Source organism: Colossoma macropomum, unplaced genomic scaffold (genome assembly GCF_904425465.1).
Source record: "Colossoma macropomum unplaced genomic scaffold, Colossoma_macropomum, whole genome shotgun sequence".
In the NCBI taxonomy this organism is placed as follows: Eukaryota; Metazoa; Chordata; class Actinopteri; order Characiformes; family Serrasalmidae; genus Colossoma; species Colossoma macropomum.
The window spans coordinates 7,941,550-7,957,382 of record NW_023494797.1 but is presented as its reverse complement, the minus strand read 5'-3'; the positions used below and the strand labels follow the sequence as shown (position 1 = coordinate 7,957,382).

The window sequence follows — 15,833 nt, the reverse complement described above, 5'->3', positions numbered from 1 at the left end:
GCGGGAGATGTGTTGAGCCTGCATCACGTGCGATGGACCGTTTGGTGATTATGAAAGCAGGTGCACATGGCCTGACAACAGCAAAATATATTTATATGTATATATCCTGTGTTTTTTTGCCTTAGTAATTGCTGAAGTGACACACGACAGAAGGTACTGCTGTCATCTCTGACGTGGTTTACTTGATGCGTGCCTCTGTGTGTGTGTGATGCTTTTGAGTCAGATTAAGATTGATGAAAATATGAAGGGAAAAAAGTGAACAAAACATTCACTTCATGTGTTGAGTTGCTCTGAGCCTGGATCTTTTGTGCAGAGCCAATGTGAAGAAATGAGGAGAGAGGAAGAGAATGTGTAGGATGGAAAGAGAAAAAACAAGAAATTAAAGGAGCAGAAGGGAAGAGAAGGGAAGAGAAGAGAAGAGAAGAGAAGAGAAGAGAAGAGAAGGAAAAACAAGCATAAAAGAGGTGCATAAGAAAAGAGAAGAGAAGAGAAGAGAAGAGAAGAAAAAACAAGCATAAAAGAGGTGCATAAGAGAAGAGAAGAGAAGAGAAGAGAAGAGAAGAAGAAAAAACGAGCATAAAAGAGGTGCATAAGAGAAGAGAAGATAAGAGAAGAGGAATAAACGAGCATAAAATTGGTGCAGAAGAGAAGAGAAGAGAAGAAGGAAAAACAAATATAAAAGAGGTGCATAAGAGAAGAGAAGAAGAAAAAACAAGCATAAAATTGGTGCAGAAGAGAAGAGAAGAAGGAAAAACAAATATAAAAGAGGTGCATAAGAGAAGAGAAGAAATAACAAGCATAAAAGAGGTGCATAAGAGAAGAGAAGAGAAAAGTAGATAAGAGAAGAAGGAAAAAACAAGCATAAAAGAGGTGCATAAGAGAAGAAGGAAAAAACAAGTATAAAAGAGGTGCATAAGATAAGAGAAAAGAAGAGAAGATAAGATAAGAGAAGATAAGAGAAGAGAAGAGAAGAGATGAGAAGAGAAGAGAAGAGAAGAGAAGAGAAGAGAGCTTGCTTGGTGCAGGGGGTGCGTGGGTTGCCTGGCCCTGTTACGCAGGCCTGCAATAAGACTGGCTAATTGCTAGATTTCTTCAGCTCCTCTCACCCCTCGCATGAGTGGGAGTGGAAGGCCTCATTGCTGGGGTATATATCGCTGCTGACAGAATGGCTTGTCCTAATATTCTCTCACTTTCTCTCTGCCTCTCTCGCCCTCTCCTACTCTCTCTCTCACACGCGTTTCTGTAGCTGCAGCAGTTCCCCTGAGACAGGTTTCCCCAGAATCGACGTAAAGAAGGATCTCTACCCACGCTGCAGAATCAGGAACATCTCATTTCCATCCGCCCTCACGTACTCCCTCGCTCACGTCCATGTACACACACACACGCACGCGCGCGCGCACACACAAGGCCACCCGCCTTCTCTTTCTTGTCTCCTCTTTATTAAACACTATTTCTCTCTCTCAGGCTCTCTTCCCATTTTCTCTCTCTCTCTTTCTCTCATCATCATCCTCTCCCCCGAGCAGAAAGCAGGGAGAACCTGCGTGGGTGGCAGCGTCTCTCCCTGTCACTGAAGCCTTGGGCCCCCGCTGACAAATGAGATGTTGGGGCTTCTCTGCTGAGCGTGGGTGAGAGTGGGGTTTCTGAATCTCTGCAAACGGAGCAGCCCTGGCCGCTAGTTAAGTAATATAGATTGAGAAGCAGACCAGGGATGGGCGTTTAGACAGGAGGAAAAGACTTATGGTCCTTTCACAGCTTCACTATCGAAGATGAATGCAGTGTCAATGTAGAATGCACAACCAGCAGCTCTATTCTTATTCTGAAACTTTTAATTAAGTACTCAGCAGCTCCAAACTAGTTGCCAGTACTTCTGGTGTTGCAGGACAGTTTATTGTTTTACGTTTCCAGGAGCCAACAGTGCTGTAATAAAGCAGCAAAAGGATTTGAACAGGTTCATGAATGTTAAATATTAGAATCAATCAAAATCCCAATTAGTAAGCACAAGAGAGCCATTGTAATTGTCCACAATCAACTAATCTGTTTGCCAAATGAAATCAGTGAAGTCCTTAGCAGCCCTAAAACTAGCTGCACTACCTAAAGGTGCCAGTGCTACTGTGTGTGAAGCATACTGAATGTTTTCAAAGCTTCTCTGAGACAACAGAGCTGCAACAAAGCACCAAAGGAACATGTGGATTTGAAAAGTAAAGTGTTAGTAATTAGAGGTGGCACAATATCACTTTTTCTTTTCAATGGTGATATTGAAACTTTGTGTATCGGCCAACATGACACCAATCCAATATTTCTTCTTTAAAAACTACTATGCTACAAAATGAGCCTTTTTAACTGAAGCACTTCACCTAAGGTAAGTCTTGAGCGTCTGGGGTGCAAGCTCAAATTGAGTCTCGGGCTTCTGGGGTGTGAGTCCGATTTGAGTCTCGTGTCTTTGGGATACAAGTCCGAATTGAGTCTCAAGTTTCTGGGGTGTAAATCTGAGTTAAGTCTCGAGTCTCTGAGTTGAGTCTTGGGTCTTTGGGCTGAGTCTGCATTGAGTATTGAGTTTGTGTGGTGCCAGTCTGAGTTGAGCCTCGAGTTTCTAGGGTGTGAGTCCATTTTAAGTCTTGAGTCTCTGAGTTGAGTTTTGAGTCTTTGGGGTGCAAGTCCAAGTCAAGTCTTGAGTTTGTGGGGTGCGAGTCTGAGTCAAGTCTTGAATTTGTGTAGTGCTAGTCCAATTTGAGTCTCAAGTCTCTGTGCTGCAAGTCCAACTTAAGTCTAGAGTCTCTGGGGTGCGAGTCCGAGTCAAGTCCTGAGTCCAAGTTGAGTCTCTAGTTTCTAGGATGTGAGTCTAATTAGTGTCTCGAGTCTCTGAGTTGAGTCCTGAATCTCTGGGATCCGAGTCCAAGTCAAGTCTTGAGTCTGTGGGGTGTGAGTCCGAGTTGAGTCTTGAGTCTCTGGGATGCGAGTCCAAAATAAGTCTAGAGTTTCTGGGAGTGAAAACCCAAGTTGAGTCTCAAGCTTCCTGGGTGCAAGTCTGACTTGAGTCTTGAGTTTCTACTTTGCAAGGTGGAGGCCTCGATTTTTTAGTGTGTGAGTCTGAATAGAGTCTCAAGTTTCTAGCATGCGAGTTTGAGTTAAGTCTTGGTTTTCTAGGATGCAAACCCGATTTCAGCCTCAAGCCTCTGGCATGCAAGTCTGAGTCGAGTCTTAATTTTTTTTTTTTTAAAGAGAATTCAATTTAGTCAGGTATTAGCTAAATGCACTGTATTGTACAAAAATAAATCCACATTAAACCTGTCAGGTACAACACAGATTCAAATAATGAGCCCTTCATTATAGAAAAACCTTCAGTCTGGAGGACAGAACTGAAGTGCTACACTCAGTAAAAGCAGTATTTAAAGGAAAGAGGGAGAACAGCATAGCAGTAATGTCTGAGGCAAAACTGACAATCAAAATCAGACACGTAGATATGTAAAGTTTTGTAGTTACATACCTAAAGTTTAATATGTGTACCACATTTATTTTGCCTGTCCAAATTTCATTCGTTTTTCTTGTGATTTTTTTTTCTTAAATTTGTCAGTCTTAAGTCTAGAGTCTGAGTCGAGCTTTGAGTCAGTTAAGGGCGAGTCCAAATCAAGTCACAATTCAGTTAACATGTGACTCGAGTGCAACTCATGTCTGAGTTGCTGACTCCAGCCCCCCATTTAGCTGAGATCATTACCAAAAGAATGGAACTCTGTTGGTAAGAATCAAACTATAATCAAACTATAAAGGTAAGACTAAGACTGGATGATTATATCCTTTTATCATATTAAAGGACCATAAAGAAATAGACAGCTGATAAACTAACAGCTACAGAACTTTACAATAAAAGGAAGCCTTAATAAACTCACGGATATTCTTCTGCTAGCTGCTGGGCCAAGCGGAACGCCTCAGGGTCACGGTCCGCCGCCACCAAGGTTACACCTGGGACCGATCTCAGGATGGCCTTACTGTGACCTCCGCCTCCAAAGGTTAAATCTAGGATGACCTGTTTTCAAAAAGAGATGGAGGATGTTAATGAAATGCAATATTCGACAAGTAGACTGCAAGAAGCCTATAAATGTACAATCTTATGACTGTTAGAGTTATACTACAACATTAACAGCAAACAAAAGGCGATTTCATAACCGCAACTGAATAAGAGCAGTTTGTGATGCATGATATTTTGCCATATTCTGAAATTATGAATTAGTGACACTGGACATCAGTGGTATTCAAACTCAATCCCTTATTTTGCTCCGAAAGTGGAGTAAAATGAAGGATTGTTTAGATCAGATAGAAGGGGCAATGACACTATGTCTACGCTATTGCTAAGCGCTCCTGGATTAACAATGTGCATGCAAAAATATAGGATTATTATTTTAAATGTTGAAGTATTAAAGAAATATTCAAAGTTTTGCATGTATGCCACTCTAGCACCCCATGCCTCTGGCAGCGGTAAGGCACCCAAACATAAACACTGCAGTACTGAAAACATACTACCGCAACAGCCCTAGGTGGCACAATTTGTACATCCATCAGTTCCTGGTGAAGCACCAGTGATTGTTATGCCGAAAGTAAAGGTGATGAGAGCACTGAGCTGGATAGCCCACTAAAAAAGCTGGCAACATGGATCTAGGGCTTAATGACATATATAAACATTTAATAGATATCTACATGGATAAAAAAATAATTAAATAAGACACGAAATGTCTACATAAATATTAATGGAATGTATTATTGTATTAAAACTGAAGCTAATAGCTGGAATAATTGTTGAGTCAAGAAACTGGCGAAAAAAGCTGACTTCAGCTGTTGAAAGAGTTAAAGGCATTAAAAGGGATTAGAAATGAACAGTTGCTCTGTTTCTGCTTGACAGGGGTGGCTAAAATTAACTTCTTTTGCCGTTTCACAGAATCAGTAGGTCAATATTATTTTGTCCTGTTTGCTAAAGTTTGTGGTTAGCTTCGCTGTAGCAACTGTAGTGATTGTTGGATAACGCACAACCTAGCTAACGTAAGTTACATTACTTGTTTTGTTGTTGTTCGGTCTAATGTTATATCATAGCATTGGCTGTACAGTGTTTTACAGAGGGTTTCATAGCCACGAAGATCTGAAAAGCGTAGTTTGCCTTCTGCACTATTAAATCTGACATCCAGCCCAGCCCTCGATCGGTCTGAAAGGCGATTAGTTGTGGCCCCAAAAAACACTGATCGGTCCATTTCTAATCAAAATGTTTGGTGGGTCTCAGGACAAACACTGCTACATGTGGGTACCCATACGATATAGGCCCACCAATGGATATATGGTCTGTCTCGTTCCAAAATATATTGCTTCCGCTCTCCATATGGCCTGATAAGCTGCCTCATTTAGAATGTTAAGGATGGATTTAGTGGTATCCATGACAAAGGAATGTCATTAGTGAGGAGGCCACCTGAGTGTTTAGAGTCTTTAACTGCTATTGGCTTCTATTGATCTTTATGTCGATCTTTGCATTTGATTTAGTCAAGCATAATTCAATCCAATTTTAATTTACCCAGGGTACTTCTGGCTGGAGTGGTCCTTCTCAAGCACCAATTTGTAAATTTTCCAATCAAATTCAAAGAGACACTGTAAAATGTTTGCCTACAATAGTAAATTACAGTGGTACACAAATACTTGCAAAGCCACATTTTTGAATACAAAAATAATAGTTTATTTCTATGTAGCATATTGCTTCACATTTGCATGCCGCTCATTAGGACCGATCCACAGTGTGACAAACACTGGCTCCATGTTGAAGATAGCGTGAAAAGCTCACTCTAAGAGGTTACAAAACGCATTTGTGCATTCACCCACTTTCTCACTCTCTCCCTCACACACATGCACACACATACATTCACACACCAGAGACACTGTCCTCTGTTCTCATCCAAAAGTCGATGTATGAGTCATGGTCTCTCCTGCTGAAAAAGCCTCAGTGGGTTTAGAGAGCTACACCTCGACACGTTCCCAAGGCCCGTGCCCCCCACGCTTCAAACAGAGCTGGCGTCTCTCAAGATATCAGGCTGCCTAACAATAAAATTAATCCTCAATCTTGCAGCGGAACAAATATTTACAATTAACCTGCTTGCTCTCCAGCCTTCACTGGGGCCCGACCAATATATCGGTTGGGTGATAATATCGGTCAATATTAGCAATCCATGGAATTATCAGTATAAACCGATAATGTGCTGATAATTTACCCCTTTTTTATTGATTGCAACACTGCCAGCATTTGAGCTTGTGATCTCCCAGTGATGGTTGTGATAGCAATACAGGCTGAACTGGTAAATCTGAACACAAAAACACAGAGCATTACAAAACATATAAAGTGCATCCAAACCTAACCTGTTACAACACACAAATACTTTTTACATGAAGTGAAATTATGAAAAATGAGAAAAAAAATAAGGTGTTAAAGTCAAATCAGAGATATACAATAATATCCTAATTATATCAGTATCATGAGATTTTTGCTTAAAAAAATCTGACAGCTGTTTAGATTTCACAGATATTTCAAACGAATAATTGATGTTATATTTATTTTATTCTGGAAGAGCAGAATGTTGAGGTGATGTTGAGCTACTGTTCTAAAATATCTCCATTTTATTCATTCTACTGCATTTGGAGTCCTCTACAAATAAAAGTTATACTTCTCTGCAATAGTAATCCAAGTGGATCTAATCCAATTTTCTACATTTTTTAATTTTTTACTTATCTACATCGGTATCGGCATCAGCAGACGTGTAACAAAAATATCAGAAATTGGCATCAACCTACAATTCTTGTATCGGCGCATCCCTGACAGAAACCAAAACCGCAAAGCGCGATCTGAGTGTGCTACAATGTATTATTTAAGACTAAAAGTTTCTATTAAACTGAGTTTAAAAGGTGTGATGATTGAGGACTGACAATCATATCAGGTAGTTGGGCACTGTTTGAAAGTAGGAATATAAAATTCAAATATAAAATTACACTGATTTTATGGGTTATCTAAATTTTAATCTTCCTAAAATCAGTATCGACAACATTTTCAAATTGGTTGAGCCCTACTCTCGACCGCCCCTCAGGCAGCATGCACTATGTATTACTTGTTCATATACAACATTATATTTGTGTGTAAAGGCACAGTGTGATTTGTGTGTAGAACAATAAATTGTGCGTACAACAATTGTGTGTCCCACTGTCTGGTGGAAAAGCATGTTTTGCAAACGTTTTCCATTGTACCATTATTACCCACGTTTTACAGTAGCTATAGAATGTGCTTTTTGCCTGCCTGGACATCCCTCCATTTTTGTTCTATGCATTGTTCCTCAATTATTAAATGTATTTTGATCAAAATGTGCATGATTTTCAAAACTGGAAGCAAACTAGTTCTGTGTAAATGCTATTTTTTTTATAGTCGCAGCTGTACACAATTTTTGATAAGCTGCAGCTGTTCAGTCCATGTTGTCTCAGCAGGTGAGAACTGTTTTCAAAGCAGGGGTTTCTCCTATTTCCTCCTATTTCACCCCTCATTGTTCACTAGCAGCTCAATACAGAGTCAGAACATTTCACATATACAGAGCCAACAGTGTTCTAGTTAATAATGATTACAAATATCAAAGTCGATTTCCATTCCATAGAATGTCCACTACTGAGACACAGGCAAAATCCATCCAGGCATGCACAGCAGACCACTAAACTAGCCTCACCTCAGGGCACTGCAACACAAAAGTGTAATTAGCAGCTTCTAATGGATATGTGCTTTTCCATAGCCTAGCGCAAACTGCAGGGAGATTGGGAGGGGTTGGATGTCATGAGGCGTGATTTTTAATTTATTCTCAGCTGAAGAGCGTCAGATTTTTATTTCTGTGCTTGCGTCTTCCCCTCACAAGGGAACATCTCCAAGTGAGAGTGCCTACTTGTGTACGAGTTTGTCTGTGCATCTGTGCGTGTGTGTGAGTCAGTCCCTTTTTGATTTGCAGCTGTGGAACAAACATTTGAGGGCCTCGAGTTTCTTCTTACGCACGCCTGGCAAAGGTGGAGAACCCGGCTCACAGAAGCCTCTGACAGGTGTTCCTGTTGTTGCGTTCCATTCCGTGCATTTTTTTCTCTTCCTGTCTCTCGAACGAAATAGCTTCTGAGCTGACTGATGCAGCGAATGTGTGTGTTGTTCATTACGCTTCCCTACGTGAGGTCAGACTTGTAATCATGACGCGCCAACCTGCCCTTACTGCGCTGTGTCCATAGCAACCATGAAATTGTCACGTCCCTTCGCTTCTTTTCATCATGAAGGCGCCTCTACTTTCAGCTGAACAAATTTAGAAGTTAACTTAGCATGGAGAGAAGTATGTTTCAACTACTTGAGAGAGAAGCAGGATGTTACGTAAATAAATAAGAGCCTAAACACCTGATTAAATACTTCTTTTTTCTAACGTGAAAACTTATGGTAACATATCCACCACAAATACTTCTACCCACTTTGCCACTTCTGTGTTATTCTGCCTATTATAATATCTCACCTGGAATAATGCATACATGAGTAACATTCGCTTGGCTGTTTTTAGCAGCTCATAAATGACCAATTTACTATGTAAACAATCAGCTGCATTCAAGTACACCCTTGTAAATGCACAGTGCTGTAAGCATCATCCTATAGGTGAGTCATTTACAAAGTTAGTTACTACTGTAACCAAAATTATTTAGTGTTTCTACCCATCTATTGGTCTATCTTTCTGTATGTGTGGAATCCCAGGCTGCACATGTGGCTCCCATTTAACATCCTCCTCTTTTCAACATCAGCCTTTCGTTTGGTTCAATGTGCAGTTTTCTAGGCTCAAATGGAGCTTTGATAATGACACCCTGAGCAGAGAAAACTAAAACAAAGTGCGTAAAATGTATAAAAGGCTGAATGAAATGTGATGAAAGCTTCTATGGAGCCCAGCCTTGGGTTTTAAAAATGATTTCCTCTCTTGCTTCACCTGCTTCTCTCTAATGCAGTTTCTTCCTGGGCCGTCGGCATCTGAATGCCAGAATATTATTCTCCAAGTGATGACTCACTTAAGGGCTACCAATTCAAGTGTCATTACACATGGAAACCGATATGAAAACAAACGCAAACCATGTAAGGCAGAAGAGGTGACGCACATCTAGTTTTACAGATTTCCAATTAGTGGCTTACAAACTCATTAATAAGACACAATCTCTTATTCGCTCCTTTTGTTTACACAAAAACAAATGGTTTGTATAGTTTGACATCCTTCCTGGAACACACTGATATTTTTTTTGAAGGGGGGATTGGGGGTCCTGGGAGAGACAACAACAGGAGAATGTTGGGCAGCGAAATGTTAAGCATGGGGATCGATAGTGACGCCGGTGGAGGGGTGCATGCATGTGCGTGTGTGCGAGTGGTTGAGGAGGTGATCGATGGCGGAGAGGCTGACTCTCCCTCTCGTGTCTGAGACTCAGGCAGCAGATGGGGAGGGAGAGTGGGCCAGTGCGATGACTCACAATCAGTACCATCAGCACGCCCGGCGCTCCATTCAATACTGCGCGAGAGGGAGAAGGAGAGAAAATATGAAAATAAGAGAAAGTGGAGATAAATAAGATACAAACACAAAACAAACTGCACGCTTGGTTGGAGAGGAGCAAGACACAGATCAGACTGGTTTGCTGGACGAGAGAAGGGAAAGAGAGGCTATGAAAATAAAGATCAACAGGGTTAAGTAAAAATGAGGCTGAAACAAGGTACTTAAATAAGACATGCAAGTTACATAAACTTGCGTTTGTTCCCAAAACACAGGGGCTCATAAATTGTAGCTGTTCGTTGTACAAAATCAAGGTTGGCCATCTGCCGTACAGTACAGCGTAACTAACTACATAATCTGTAAATGACTTAATGGGCAGGTGTGCCCTTCGTCTCCAGTTTGTCCCTTTCAACTGTGTTCTTTAATTTTTCCATTTGATGAGAGACACCAATATATCCAACCACAGAATCTGCTTTGATAAATCTTTTTTTTGTGATTTGACAAAGGGACAAGATGACTTCCCAGCATTCCAGGATGGCCCCCAGTAAAAATCAAAATGTCTTCCAGAGAAGTGGAACAGGCTAAGTGAGCCGGACGGGAATGGCTAGGTGCCTTGGGGAGAGCTTGGTGAGGGTCACGCTGTGGAGTGCGGGTCTCACAGTGGGTGGAAACCACCGAAGGTCTTAAGGTGTAAGGTAATGAGTGGAAGGGGGGGGTGCACTTCAAGTGGACGTCTGACATATTCCTCTTGTGAATCAAGCACTTTTTGAGGTGCATGAATTACTCTTTCATGTGTAGTAGATGCAACTAGACTTAATTCTATCAGATTTGAAAATCTTTACAGACATCTTACAACTGGACTTGTCAAGGTATGGCTTAGACATTAAGGATGTGCATGGGTACTAAAGTACTCAGTTAACTGCTTGAGGTGTGAAACTTCGAATACCGATCACTATTGAGTGATTTTCCATTATGGGAAGTAGACATCATCGCTGTCCAGAGAAAAACAAGCATCTCAATTATTTTTTTTACTACATCATCTTTCATCATTTGAGCAGCAGCCTTTTATATTGTGTTAAAAAAAATTGATAAATGAACCAATAGAAGTGCTCCATAATCAGCTGAAATATCTTTAAATTATCCTTACATTAACTTACGTTAAAAGTTAAAGTTTTTGCCTTCTTCTGTGAAGTTACTGTTTTGACGATACAGGCCAACAATTCAATGAAACACTAATGCTTTAACAGGACTGTGAACTGTAAGAGATTTGCTTGTATGTGAGTAAATATCTATATTCCATATATAACATTATATTACTATATGTTTATCTGCTACTATGTAGCACAGAGTCATAATGTGAGCATACTGCCAAAGATTTGTTGATAATGACGTGGCATCTACTCCTCTAGCTGATGTAAGCTGAGTCCAAAACCAGTGAAAATACATTTTTCTGACAAAATAACTCTAAAACAATAAGCCTACAGGCCTATGTGAATTTCAACCATTGTTTTATTTTGTTGCCTGCTGTTGCTTATTCCTTCCCTGTGGTCAACAGAATAAGTGTTTACTTACTATTATAGATACTGAAATATCAAAATTATTTAGGATGCACATTCCTACTAGACACATATATCTAAGTTACACATCCAAGCATCAAGAAGCCTTATAAGGAAGAAATCCTGTGCTAGATTTCATCAATCTACTAAACCCTTTTTCCTATCACTGTTACCTTGGGCTTTGGATATTCCATAATAGCCTATGAGCTTTCTGACTCAGCGGGCTCCTGCAGGCTCAGCTGACGTTAAATGGTTTAGGTCAAAGGGTAGGTAGGCCTTGGAGACCGGTGATAGTTTTTTCCGTAGTGGCTCTGTGCTTGCTTAATTACCCACTAGCGTCACCTCATCATCTCACCTGTGGATGAGTGTGAAGCATCACTTGAGCGAGCCATACCTCGGCTACTCAGCATGACTAGGCACTCTTCCGTTCACCATTGTTCCACTGGAGTATTCCATGGGCCAATGGCAAATCCCTTCTCCCTTGTGGGTACATTATATGCAGCAAATCCAATGCCTACTGTTGGCTCTTCTTAAGTTTGTGAAAATGCATGTTTGAAATCAACCCTTTAAACACTGCATTTGCTAGCATTTGTTACTGGAAACAACCAAAAAAGACTTTGCATGTTCCCCTAAAGATGACTAAAAGAATAACGTTTTTGTTCACACAGCTCCACCAATGCAAAATAAAAAAAAAGTAGGAATTCTAAGAATGGCACAGCCTCTTTGCATCAAACCAGCAAGTCTCCACATCAGCACAGAAAGACTTTGGATGAGAATCTGCAGCGCTACCGTCAATCAAAAACACCCTCCAACATAACCTTGAGAGGTTTGAAACAGTTCTTTCTTCTTTTAAAACCACGTTGACGCAAGAGACAACATCACAGCATCAAACGCAACAACCTGTGCCTACCTCTACGATGACGAAAGTATCGAACAGACCCAAAATAGCAACCCAGTCTCGTGGGAGTGCCACTGGATGCGGGGTTAGGATCATCTTTCTTTTATAAACCCAGCTCTCCCTAAAGAATAATATTCTCCCGGTTATCAGTTTTGTTTACGTGCTGTGTCTGTTTTTAGACAGATAAAATAAAACATACTAAAAAATTCATGCCTCCTGCAGCATCCTAAGGCAGCATGCTTTTTTATGGCGTGCTGCCCCTTTAAGAGACCTGCCTTCTCTACCGGTGGAGATGGACGTAACAACTCCCTGAAGGATTTGGCTATAATGGGCTTGGCATTTGCAATGGTGATTTACACTGAAGTCGAAGTGAGTCATCTGCATTGATATTTCATACAGAGCAGTGTCGGGAGCTGCGCTCCCAGGGTCCTCCAGGACCGATGCAGCTAGGGGAAGGGAGGGAAAAGGTGAGCAAAGGCAGGGGGAAGAGAAATTCCACCAAGCTGTGCTGTTCTATCTCAGGAAACAGAAAGCCATCTCATGTTTGTTGGCATGTCATTGTTCCGAGGTAGAGATCAGCCTCGTTTGATGAAGTTGTTGCATAAGCCGGTAAAAGATACGGGGAAGTTTGGAAAGACAGAATAATAGGCCAAAATGATAAGCGTCTGTGTGCGATATAAGCACTTTGTATGGCCTTGTTCTTCAGACTGTGTATGTCTGGTACAGCTGTCAGGTTTTTCAGGCTGCAGTTACTGCCTTTACCAGCAGAGGGAACAGGAGAGTCAGCAGTAGCTCTGGATCACCAGGCACCATGCATACTTGAGACACTCAAACCTACAAGGAAAAACAAAACAACAATCTAACCACCCCGTACCAGCTTGATGTCTTGGTTGAACTGCAGCCTGTAATACAAAGGCAAAACTAGTTTTAAGAAAAAAAACCCACAAAAAAAAGTAAGCCTTTTACACAAGCTCCAATGCCTCTTGACACAAAACGAGGTTAGGAACCCTGATGCTTCAGGCCCTGACCAAATGGTCTGGTAATAGAGAGAAAGAAAGAGAGATGCGTCAATGTTCCCTTCTCTCATTTGCGCACTGTGATAAGCAAAGGAGGCCAGGAACCTGAGAGACAGTACAAATTCTACCTGTGGCTCTCCTGCCCAGTTCAGTTACAGCAGGGGGTCTAAAATGTCACCGGGGGACTTTTGGAAATATCTCCTTACACTAACAGACGTACCATTAAGGAGAGAGATTGCCTGGAACAGGATCGCTTTTCCTCGTCGCTCTGTTGCCATGGCACAAAGTGGATGGGGGTGGAAAGGGTGACTTGTTTCTTCTTTTTTTTTCCATGCTCATTTGGAGTTTAGCATAATATTCGGCTTATGTGTAATTGTGTAGCCGCACTAATAGTGAACACCATTTGTCAGGTTCCTTGTTTTGCAAGAGCTTCCATTTCATCTTGGTGGGATTGCTCAAAAGAGCTATGTGATCATCAGCCGTCGCTGCCCATGACGTGGCGTCCTGACTTGCATGCTTTCATCAACCCAATCTCAGAGCTGACCCGCAGCTTAGTGCATCGATTGACCCGAGCTTGGGGTTCGCCAGCATCAAACGTGAAACAGCTAGCAGAGCCAGTTATTTCTAGACAGACTGCCAAGATTACTGGAAAAAGGGAGTTTCCTCACACATAATAACCCCCCTCAAAGCAATCTGCATAACAGGTTGAGTGATGCGTGTTGATGGAACACTGTATCTGTGCTCCTCTCGTTCCTACAGCTGTGCATCTGCTCCTGGAAATCTGTCAATGATCTCGTCGACTGGGCTATTAGAATGGAAATGAACCCTTTTTGCCTTCAGGTAAGGTACACGGTCATGTTCTGATACAGAACAACAATTATTTATCGAGGCTGCTTTGACTGCAGAAGTTGACAGCTTTGTTGCCAACAGCTGTCCGTAATCAAATATAATTAAATTAACCATCAATCACGTCAGCAAATTAGACATCACTAAACAGACCACGCACAAAAACATAAAAAATATCTTCACTGGTCTGGAGTGTAGTGAATGATTCTCTCCCACACATTTAATAATTCAATCATTTCCTTTCACATTTGATTGAGAGTCAAATCTGTGAATCACATATCCAAAAGTACTCCCACTTCACAGCTAGTAGCGCTGTGCATGTCACAGCAGAATCCAAGATGGCCTCCAAAAGCACTTGGCAGATGAAGAGGAATTTGACGGATGGACGTGGACCAGGTGAACGCATACAATCTCCACATCGTTTGACAAAACAAAAGGCTGACCCAGAAACCCTTAATGCTGGCAACTGGGTCGTTGCCAGATTTTACACCCAGTAAACATGGAGCCAAGAAGAGAAGAAATCGGCTGGGGGGCGGGGTGCTAGACAGACAGTGAGGTGTTTTGCCTGCCAAAGGACAGGAAAAGCTTCTGGCAATTACTCTGTCAAGTGATAATTTTGTTGTAGATTGTAAGCATTGATGTAGGCCGCCAAAACGCATGTGTTCTCTTGTCCTTGACCGCTTGTTTGGATGGGATCTGAGGGGACCTACCTGATATGCTTACACGAGTTAGCGAAGATGAGTAGCAGCGGCAAAACCGCCTGAAAGACAGAACGGTGGCAGCATTACAGCACGTTGTGTAATGGATTAGTCAAAACTCTCCCAAAATAAAGAAGGAGAGTCTCGCTCAAGGCTGTTTTTCACCATGAGGCTTATTTGTCAAGCAGATCAGCCTTTTGTCTGATAAGGGGTGACAAAACACCACATTCCTTGTCTATTCACGTGTGCAAGTTCCTGCGCAAAAAGGCTAAAGCCCTTGCAGAGAGCTCTAAGCCTGGGAAGAGCAGGACTCGACTCCTTAAGTCAAAACAGCACTTTCATGTGCTGACAACCAGCAGCGGCAAGACCGGTGTTTGGAGAGTGTCTCGCTGTCAGCGTGAATGATGGATGAGAAGCTCCTTGTGCGTGTGCTAGCTTCCATGTCTGTGTGAGAGGGAAAGTGTCTGAATATGTGTACAAACATGTGTGTCCACTTCAGGTTAGGACGAGAGAGAGAGAAGGCCTGGGGCTAGTCTGGACAGCCAAGCTAAGTGGTGCAGTAAAAAGTCTTCAGTCTCACCTGTCCCCGAGACTACCTCCAGGTGTGCTACCTACCGTCCTCCAGTGCTAACATGTGCTGACTCTCCTGTATGCTGTGTCTCGCGCTCGTCTCCATCCAAGCTGAATGTCAATATCACCCTGCACCCAGCCTGTCAGCCTCCCCCACCTCCATAGCACCAAGTACGCTGCCCTGGCCATGCACTTTTCATGAGGCTTTTCATCACGCTGGTGGAAGTCCTGACTGATACGGTTATGGGTACACTGTGTTCTAATCTCAAGTCGCAATCAGAAAGTTTTGTAAGGAGATTTGTGTTTTTTTTCTCTGAAACACGAGGAGGATGTTCAGGAAGAAAGGGGGTTTGCTACGAAGGCAGCAGAAGGTTTGGCAGAAGGATGTGATTCGCTTTTATTCTGAAAAGATTTCAGAATTATTCATTCAGGAAATTATTTAAAAATTCATTTTACAGACATGATATGATTCATTTTAAAAACCTATTTTGCACATTAATAGACAAGCATTAAAAAAAATCCCAACCTGAGATTTCATTATCTTCTGGCAAGTAGCCAAATTGAGTCCCTGCATAGTTTTTCCTCTGCTTGCCTACCTTAGAGTTAATTCATCTTACTCTGGCAACTTAAGACCTTTAAATGAATAATGTGGCGTACATAAGTTGGTCTATTTCCACTCAGAACAGCCCAAGTGATCAGCGGTGATG

General features: G+C 41.8%; 1 protein-coding gene across 1 annotated transcript in view; it reads right to left on the bottom strand.

Annotated features, from left to right (window-relative positions):
• mettl15 (methyltransferase like 15) overlaps positions 1-15,833 on the bottom strand; it is a 108,398-nt gene that overhangs the window by 48,645 nt on the left and 43,920 nt on the right. Inside the window, exon 3 of the mRNA XM_036584466.1 lies at positions 3,885-4,021. Within this exon, the coding sequence (XP_036440359.1) occupies positions 3,885-4,021 (137 nt within the window). The remainder of the gene's footprint in view (positions 1-3,884; positions 4,022-15,833) is intronic.